Here is a 10198-nt window from a genome sequence, read left to right on the forward strand (position 1 = left end):
GCCAGCAAGACAATCCACTCTCTTAGATGCGGGCCACAAATGTGGCTCTATACTGTCTAGCAACTAACCCAAAGAGGGAAATATAATCAAATATGAGATTGATGGTGTCCATAAGATAAAAGCACCATCTGCTGAGGAAAAATCCAAAAACCAGAAGAATATTCCTCCTAAATATCTTCATAGACGGAATCCTGTGCGGTGAAACCGATGTCTTCAACAACAAGCTTAAGGTAACTATAGAGATGAATGTCACAGTGAGAGCTGGGGGATTGAGCAAAGGAAGAAGGGGAAAGAAGGAAAGGAAGGGGCTGTAGGAGAAATCCCTAGTGTGGTTTGTGTCTGGGCAGAAGAGGCGAGGTAAGATTTACTTGGTAAGAATTAGCATGCTTCTTGCCAGGCGCGGTGGCTCATGCCTGTAATTCCAGCACTTTGGGAGGCCGAAGTGGGAGGATCACCTGAGGTCAGGAGTTTGAGACCAGCCTGGCTAACATGGTGAAACCTGGTTTCTACTAAAAATAGAAGGCATGGTGGCACATGCCTGTAATCCCAGCTACTTGGGAGACTGAGGCATGAGAATCACTTGAACCTGGGAGGTGGAGGTTGCAGTGAGGCAAGATCGCACCATCACACTCCAGCTTAGGCAACAAGAGCAAAACTCCGTCTCAAAAACAAAAAAACAAAAAAAAGAGCATGCCTCTTCCTCTGGCCCTTACCAAGCCACAAGCATTCATGGTCCCTGGAAAAATGTAAGATTATTTTTTGCTTCTCTTAAAAGAAATAACTGGAATTTTCCCCGACAGATGAAGAAGAACAAATAATAGCCAAAATTGTTGAGCTGCTGAAATATTCAGGGGATCAGTTGGAAAGAAAGGTATGGAACACCTTGAACTAATGCAATTGATTTCTGTGCCCATGCACTAGTACATGAGGATGGAATTGTACTCCAGGTTGCAACCTTATTCCTTTTCTTTTTTTTTCTTTTTTTTTTTTGAGACGTAGTCTCGCTCTGTCACCCAGGCTGGAGTACAGTGGCAACAATCTTGGCTCACTGCAACCTCCACCTCCCAGTTTCAAGCGATTCTCCTGCCACAGCCTCCCGAGTAGCTGGGACTACAGATGCCCGCCACCACGCCCAGCTAATTTTTTGTATTTTTAGTAGAGACAGGGTTTCGCCATATTGGCCTGGCTGGTCTCGAACTCCTGACCTCAGGTGATCCACCAGCCTCGGCCTCCCAAAGTGCTGGGATTACAAGCGTGAGCCACTGCGCCTGGCCTAGCTTATTCCTTTTCCAAGTCCTGGTTTCTACTTAGTCTTAAATTTTATTTCCCTTGGAGTCAAAATTCTTCATGCTGGTAGAATCTCAAAAATGAGTCACTTTGGAAAACATAAGTAAACCTTCTGGAGCCTCCTTGGAATTTTTGGAAACTGAACAAGGAGCTTGTTATTGCAGGAAAAGACACCAGTAAATTAAAATTTGCTGCATGGAATTATTAATCTCATTCCCTATGTAACTGATCCTCACTGAAGTTTAGATTCGCGTTTGCTTTGCAGCCTGGATATCTGTGTCCCACGGTTGCTCCAAAGCTGGAATATGTTCTGGAGTCTTTTTCCCCTGTAGTTGCTGGACTGTTGTCTGTTTAAGGGCTCTCTTAGCAGTTCAGCCAGGGAGGCGTGCTAGTGTTACTGGGGGAATGTATGGATTTCCTGCCATTTGGAAGTTGAGACCCATCCTTCCACTCAGGAACGGGTGAGAGTTGCCTTCAGGTAAAGAGTTGGTGAGCAAACCTTCAACAGAGTCAGAAGAGCTTCTCTGTGCCTCCTGGGTCCATAACCCACAGATGACCGGGTAGTCTCTAGGATCTGTCAATCATCTGGCTTGCAGACATAGATCCTTGTTTTGCCAGAATCTGTGGGGAGGGAGTCAGACCCTGGGGGTGGGGATGGGAGGTTCTGCAGGAAGACGAAACAGCTCCTGTCTCTATAGCTTTGTCGGAAGTGTGCCCAGAGACTGGTGACCCAGAGGGCAAAGCACCTAGGAGATGGGACAGAATGAGAAACAGCAAGAAAACTAGGGATATTAGGTTAAAGAAAAGAGAACGGGGTGTGTGAACTTTGGGGCCACAAGTAGAAGGTAGAAAGGGGTGCAGAGGAAGCAAGAGATAGAACAGGATGCATGATTTAAGGGCACCCCTGCATTTCTCCAGAGCTAGTACCATGGATACAGAAAATATGCCTAGTATGGGGTGATTGATTTCTACTTATGGTAAGAACGAACCTCCATTCCTGGAGAATGGGCACTCCAGGCGGCCCATCAGAGTCAACGGGTGCCTTGTGGCGGAATGATCTTCCTATCACAGGAAGAACTGCAAGTAGGTGCCAATACCAGTCAGCAGTTCAGCATAGAACTCCGAGGGATCCTTTAGACATCCTCAAGGGCTTTGTACAACCTGGAGTTTCTGTGGCTGTCACCGCAGCCTCCTTCCCAGCTTCCCTAAGCAGTGACTTGCGGTCAGTGGTCAGGGAGGTGGGGAAGGTGGAGCGGGGGTGCTGGAGGTGGGACGAAGGCCATCTCTCAGGTTATGAAGAGTGATGGTTTCATTTTCACCCCCACAAATTACCACTTTCAAAAGCCTCCCTTTGCCTGCTGCTCTCTGTTGAGGAGTTCGGATATTTTACATTGTTTATGGCAAAGCCTTGGTTGTTATTTCCTTTACACGCTTCCCCACTAGGGAGCTCTGCTAGGGACACACGGTAGGTGTGACCTTGTGCTGTGGGTGCCAGGCTCCCACTGCAGAGTGCCGTGTGTGTGGCTGCAGGGGATCTGCGGAGCCGCTGGTCCCGAGAGCACACACAGCCCAAAGGCCCATCCTGCGCCTCCACGAAAGGCCAAAGAGCCAGGTGCACCCGAGAGGGACAGGCAGGGGAGGGGTGAGGAGGTGCCAGTGGAAGCCCTGTCTTTGTGGCATTTGATTCTTTTACTGTTCTGGCACAGTCCCGACTTGGCTGCCTGCTAGGGTTTTGAGCCTGGCCTCCTCCATTGGAAAACTGATGAAGAGGAGTCCATTCCCTGTTATGGAGGAGGCCGGCCGTGCCTGCTGCAGAGTCACAACCCAGACGGGGCCTGGATGGTGGGAGTGGGCTTGGTTCAGGGAAAAGACAGGTCTGCCAAAATCTTCCAGTCGCATCTGACTCATCCCCCAGATATCCCTTTTAGAAACAATATGTGTTGAAAACCCACTTGGCTTATCATTCCTCTAGGACAGAACTAGAGGAATTTCAAATAAATATTTTGTCCCTGCTCACTAAGACATTTCCATTTTCACATGACAACTGGCATATTAACAGACATTTCAAGAATGCTTTAAATGAAGATGATATATAGCTTTTTGATACAAGCCCTGATTTTTCAAAAGCAGAAGAGGCAGCATTGATTTTGTTTTAAAGGCACGGTAGCCCAAAGGAGGTAAAGCAGAGAGATACCAGGTTCAAGGGAGGGCCGGGAGGTAAAATCAATAGGGTAGAATAATGGGAAAAAAATCAATGAATTGGAGTTTTTTTAAGTGAACATATGCACGCAAAGGAGTCTTCCCTGCCCTCCATGCTCCCATAGCATCCTGAAAAATGACTCGCATTTCCAGAGCACCTCTTCTATGTCCAGCACTATAAAGTGTTCAGCTACCCTATAGTATAGGGCCAAGCACAGTGGCTCACACTTGTAATCCCAGCTCCTGGGGAGGCCAAGGTGGGAGGATCGCTTGAGGCCAGGAGTTTGAGGCCAGCCTGGACAATATAGTAAGACCTTGTCCCTAAAAAACAATAATAATAAAAGTCTCTTAAGAAAATGAAGGCTGGGGACGGACGCAGTGGCCCATGCCTGTAATCCCAGCACTTTGGGAGGCCGAGGCACGTGGATCACCTAAGGTTAGGAGTTCAAGACCAGCCTTACCAACATGGTGAAACCCTGTCTCTACTAAAAATACAAAAATTAGCTGGGTGTGGTGGTGTGTGCCTGTAGTCCCAGCAAGTTGGAGGCTGAGACAGAAGAATTGCTTGAACCTGGGAGGTGGAGGTTGCAGTGAGCCAAGATCGTGCCTCCGCACTCCAGCCTGGACGACAGAGTGAGACTCCATCTCAGAAAAAAAAAAGAAAGAAAGAAAGAAAAGAAAAGAAAATGAAGGCTGGGTGCAGGGACTCGTGCGCGTAATCCCAACACTTTGGGAGGCTGAGGTGGGTGAAACGCTTAAGCCCAGGAGTGGGCAACCTGGCAAAACTCCATCTCTACAGAAAAAAAATAGAAAAAACTTAGCCAGGTGTGGTGGCATACACCTGTAGTCCCATCTACTTGGGAGGCTGAGGCAGGAGAATTGCTTGAGCCCAGGAGGCAGAGGTTGCAGTGAGCCGAGACCACACCACTGCACTCCAGCCTGGGCAATGGGAGTGAAACCCCGTCTCAAAAAAAAAAAAAAAAAGAAAGAAAACAATTACCCTATAGTATTGATAGTATCACCATCCTAGTTTCGGGATGACAAACTGAATCTGAGAGGTTAATTTCCCCAAGATTGCATAGCTAAGTAAGAGGTGAACCCAGGGGTTTGAGCCAGACAGTGATTCCTAAGCTTCAGATCCTGTCCATTATACTACCTCCAGCAAAGCACATCACATTGTTCTGTAATTCCCACTAGACTGTGAGCCCTTTGAGTGAGGACCTGCATCTCAGTCATCCATACTAGCTGCCCATTATAAGTGCTCAGGAAATATCTGTTGAATGTCAAATGAACTGACTGTTCCATTTCATACACATATTTGTGCCAATGAAATGAATTCACCGAGCGGTACATGCCCATTCTGGTTCTGCAGGACACTGCCTTCATCCCCATTCCCTTGGTTGACACCAGCATCCAGGGTTTTCCAGGGGGTGGTTTGATGGCCTGCATTTGAGCTAAAGAAAGAACTTCCGTCTGCCTCCTGGAGCCAAGCTACTGTACTGAGTGCTTATTCTCTTGTACACAGCTGAAGAAAGATAAGGCTTTGATGGGCCACTTCCAGGATGGGCTGTCCTACTCTGTTTTCAAGACCATCACAGACCAGGTCCTAATGGGTGTGGACACTAGGGGAGAATCAGAGGTCAAAGCCCAGGGCTTTAAGGCTGCCCTTGCAATAGACGTCACGGGCAAGCTCACAGCTATTGACAACCATCCGATGAACAGGGTGCTGGGCTTTGGCACCAAGTACCTGAAAGAGAACTTCTCACCATGGATCCAGCAGCACGGTGGATGGGTAAGTGTACCGTATTTAAAAACAAATTTTCTCAGAACTCAGAAGAGATGGGATGGGATGGAATTTTTTTTTTTTTTTTTTTAATGAAGGGAACATATCTATGAAGCAGTTCTCATGAGTTTAGGACACTTGAGTGGCAAGAGACAGATCCCATTGATGGGAACATATTTTTAGTGATTATCTTCATCATCAATAAATATTTACTGAGCTCTCCAAGGGTATGTAGGGAATGTGTGGATGGAGAGGGACTGGTCAGATGGAACAGGAAATGAGGAGATGCCGAGATAAGAAATGTTTAGATAGATGTAATTTCTGTTTTCACAAATTTTGCAGGCAACGGAAGTCTGGCAGGGAGACAAGGGGAGGCAGACAGTTCTCCACACTTGCAGATACTTACAGGTCGCAGGGACTAAGCCTCATGCAGAGACTCAGGGTTCATGACATTTTGTCATTGCTGCTTTGACCCAGCCATTTTGAGGGTGACATTTTGATACCAAATAAAAAGCCAACAGTTAAACTTTCATTTTCAATTACCTGATATCAGTCAAAACAGACCTCTTTCCCCTATGCCTCAAACCCTCTCCCATCCCTCATCCCCAGTTCCTCAGGTCTCCTTAAAACTGCCATGTTCAAACGGCTACATAAGGTCCACCATGTCAAAATGTGCTACCCCAGAACTTTAACTCTCAACAGGCCTAGGCATTCCTAGGCGGACAGACCTTCACCCCACATTATCCTTAGTTCTCTTTCCACTAGAATGGTCCAGGGGCCAGCAGGAGGATTGAGTTGGCTCTAGGCATGGCTAGAGTGACCCTGGGACGTCCACACAGCCTTGGTCTCCTTGCTCACAGAAGGCAAGTGCAGCTGGTCTTGCCCAAGGGTCTTCAGCGGCTGCCATGGTCTTCAGCGGCTGCCATGGTCTTCAGTGCCTGCCATGGTCTTCAGCGGCCGCCATGGTCTTCAGCGGCCGCCATGGCCTTCAGTGCCTGCCATGGTCTTTAGTTTCTGTACATTGAGTTCCTTTCTATTTTCCACTTTTGCACCAAGTATGATAACCCTAAGTGGCTGATCTGAACAACCAAGGCCGTTCTTAAGTATTCTAAACTTAAGCTGCCTTAGTTTATTCTAAAAGGAGGACAGGTTCCTCAACATTATTTTAGTTCTACCTATTCTTCTTTCCAGGATTTCTACACCCCAACAACCCCCTTGAGCCCTCATCTGCCCGATTCTCCCCTGACCCTTCCAGCTCAAAGGCTGCACAGCCTCTAATCTCCAACACTTCATGTTTGCACCCTAATAATATACAAAAGATGATCAAATTCCCAATTGACTATGTTTCAAGCATTCATTTTAAAAATCATTGTTAGTCCTCTTAATATATTTTCTCAGAGAAATTATAATTATCAATTGGGTTCACAGGCCAGCTCTCAAAAATCTATTTAATCCACTAATGTAGCTAAAATACCATAAATATGCTATAAAAAGCAGTGGTTCTACACCAAAAGCACAAGCAACTAAAGAAAGAATAGATACATTGGATTTGTTTTGTGCTTCCAAGAACACCACCAAGAATGTGAAATAAAAAAAAAAAAAAAAAAAACCCCACAGAATGGGGAAAAATACTTGCAAATAATATCTCTAATAAAAGACATATCTAGAATATATAATGAACTATTATAATTGAACAATAAAATGTCAAATAACCCAATTTTCAAATGAGCAATGGATTTGAATAGACATTTCTCCGAAGAATATATATAAATGGCTAAAAGCACATGAAAAGAGGCTTGACATCTTCATTTCAACAGTAGGAAAATGCAAGTCAAAGCAACATTGAGCTCTAACCACTATGGTGGCTAAAATGAAAAGGAAAAGTATTGATGTTGGTGAGGATGTGGAGAAATTGGAACCGTTTATGTTGCTGGTTGGATTGTAAAATGGTGCAGTCCCTTTGGAAAACCACTTGGGAGTTCCCAGAAATGTTAAATATAAAGTACCAATTCCACTCCTGGATATATACCCAAGAAAGTTGAAAACATATTTTCATACAAAAATGTGCACATGAATGTTCATAGCTTCTATTAGCCAAAGAGTGGGAGCAACCCAAATGTCCATCAACTGATGAATCATGAACGGATAAAGAAAATGTAGTATAGCCACCCAATGGAATATTATTCCACTATAAAAATAAAGCAAGTATTGATACATGGATGAACCTTAAAAACATTGTGCTAAGTGAAAAAAAGTCAGGCAAAAAGGCCATATACTGTGTGATTCCATGTATAGGAAGTGTCCAAAATAGGCAAATGTATAGATACAGAAAGTAGACTTGTTGCCAGGAGCTGAGGGTAAGAGAATGGGAATAATTGCTAATGGATGTGAAGTTTATTTTTGGAGTGATGATAATGTCCTAAAATCAGAGGTGATGTTTGCATAACTGTGAATATACCAAAAGTGAATATATTAATTCACTAATTCATTCAGTGAATTTTATAGCACAATTATATTTCAATAAATCTTTTATAAAACTAGCAGTTCTAATTCTAGTAATCAAAAAGAGGAAAGAGAGATGAATACATTTTTTTTTTTTTAATTTGGCTGCTGGTACTGGAGGAAAAAAACAGTTCCAATTAGAAAAAAAAAAGAGATGAATTATTCCGTAGGAATACTAAAGCGGATTTCCAAAGGCTTCAGAACTTGATGGCACTAGTTCTTTAACATCTGTAGTTTCGATTCAAAATGTATTTCTTATCCAAGTTATCATAAACCTTAATCTTAACTCTTGGCCATAGTTAAGTTTAATTTGGAGCATGTTAGTGGAAATTAGGAGAGGGGAGAAAAAGAATGTGAGAGGGGATGACTAATTTTTCCAAAGGGTAAAAAAAAAATAAAGGATGTTGATAAAGAATATTTATGAACTGATACGAGTTATGGAAGTGTGAAGGACATGTGGATTGGGGCATGTGCTCAGAGTCCCTTAACAGGAAAAAAAGAAGACACTGGGAAATAAGCCTCCTGGGACTTCCATTGGCACCAAGTGTCTCAATGGCTGTCTGTGCTGTCCTTGTAGTAGTGTGGGAGGAGAGAAATCTAGTCCCATGCACAAGCTTTCCGGAAGCTCAGGGTTCCTAACTATCTCAGCATTCCACATTTCATACGAGTACATGTCATCTTCCCAACTAAACTGCAAATCTGTAAGGGTGAGATCAGGTATTTTATGATGGCTCCTTTAATCTCCCATAGCTCCCATTCCTCTACCTAACAACCATAGATGTTCAGCCAGAACTTGTAGAACAGGGAATGAATCGATCAAATGAATGAATAGCAACTCTATCTACAAGGCATGCCAAACAAGCTACCCCGAGATTCTGATTTACTCTTCGGTTCTTTGTTCTGTCTGTGGAGCACCATTCACATAGTTACCCTGCAATCTTGCAACCTCACCCATTCTGTAGCACTTTGAAAGGAGAGGGTTGTAACCTCCATAGTCATTGACCTTTCAGTATCCACTTTTTTTGAATTTTAAATACACCCTTGAAGCCCTCCCATCTTCAAGAAAAGATCCAGCCTGTTAACTCTGGGTGTGTAACATAAGACCTTAGCTGATGTTTTCCTTGCAGGCATACTAAGAATGCCAGTCACCTCTCCAAACCCTCCCCCAAACTAACATGGTCTCCTGAGCCTTGGGTCGTGCCTGGGATAGAGCAGAGTTAGCAGCCATATGTTTTCACTTCAACAGTAAATCTAACTTGGAATTTTAAGAATCTATTTTTCCCCCTCTAGGAAAAAATACTTGGGATATCACATGAAGAAGTAGACTGAAATAGCAGATTTGTCATCAGGAGTACTCATCGCCTACTGTGGCCCTGTGCGCACTGGCCTCAGATGGACTACAGGAGATTACAATGTACAAGGCAGAGGGAGCACTGACGTTTTCAAAACCATTATTCCCGTGACTGGAGAGGCATCAGGAGAGGCCTTGTTCATCTCCAGCTCACAGAATGTAGCAGCATAGTCCTTGACATTGATGTTTTTCAGGCCATCCATTGAGTGCCTGAGGAAATCTATAAAGATAAGTGGCGATGTTGTTCCAAACACTCAGAACAGATACCATCATCCTGCCTTTGTTAGCTGCTGTAGGGAAAGTGTGTTACAGATGTCTGCTGACCTCACAGGGGTGAAATGATAAACTGTGCATGTGTTTACACTTCCGTTTCTAGTACTATTTACTTTTAAACTACACTTGGGGTGGCCTAATACCCAGGAAGATGTTGCTGTTCACGTTAGTAAACACAGCCTAAAGAAACTCTTAGGTTTACTGCTACATCCATTTGTTTGGAGACATAACTGTTGTCTGTGCCTTTTTGAAAAACTTCCATTTGGTACGAAATTTTTACTTCAACACCCCCTCAACCCTTTTCTCAGGGACCACACCTCTTCTTCCCAAGGTCCCTGGGACTTCATCATTCTTTGTGGTAGTGCAATGATTGGTAGCAGGTAAAATAAATACATAGAAAGACTACTGTCAAAAGAGTGTCTTCTGATTACTAAGTAATAAGTCTTCTGATTGAGCATCAAATGAGTTAATTTACATAAAGTGCTTAGAACACTTCTTAGTACTTAATGTTATGTCTTCACTTATGGTCTCTAATATGTGCTGCTCTCAGCTAAGCTGCCAATTTCCTCTTCTGTCAACGCAGTCCCTGATTGCTTTCCTGAGATTGAGGCTGTCCAGTGTAAGGTTTTTTAGAAATATGCTCAATAGTAAGTGTTTAAGACACAAAACAATTTAAAAAATACTATCAAAATATAAGGTCTTATAAATTTCTGGATATCTAGTACCCAGCATATGGCCTGATATAAAATTGGCGCTTAATAAACCTTTGAAGAACAAATACATCGATAAGTCAGACATACTCT

The 10198-nt window shown here is 43.8% G+C and overlaps 1 protein-coding gene across 1 annotated transcript in view; it reads left to right on the forward strand.

Moving 5' to 3' along the window:
* Positions 1-9814, forward strand: part of BCL2L14 (BCL2 like 14) — a 29155-nt gene extending 19341 nt beyond the window's left edge. The window contains exons 4-6 of the mRNA XM_023226171.1: positions 801-871; positions 5012-5278; positions 9062-9814. Coding sequence (XP_023081939.1) covers positions 801-871; positions 5012-5278; positions 9062-9100 — 377 coding nt within the window. The 3' untranslated portion in view covers positions 9101-9814. The remainder of the gene's footprint in view (positions 1-800; positions 872-5011; positions 5279-9061) is intronic.
* Positions 9815-10198: the final 384 nt, after the last annotated feature.

The sequence above is a fragment of the Piliocolobus tephrosceles genome, chromosome 10 (assembly GCF_002776525.5).
Source record: "Piliocolobus tephrosceles isolate RC106 chromosome 10, ASM277652v3, whole genome shotgun sequence".
Taxonomy (NCBI): Eukaryota; Metazoa; Chordata; class Mammalia; order Primates; family Cercopithecidae; genus Piliocolobus; species Piliocolobus tephrosceles.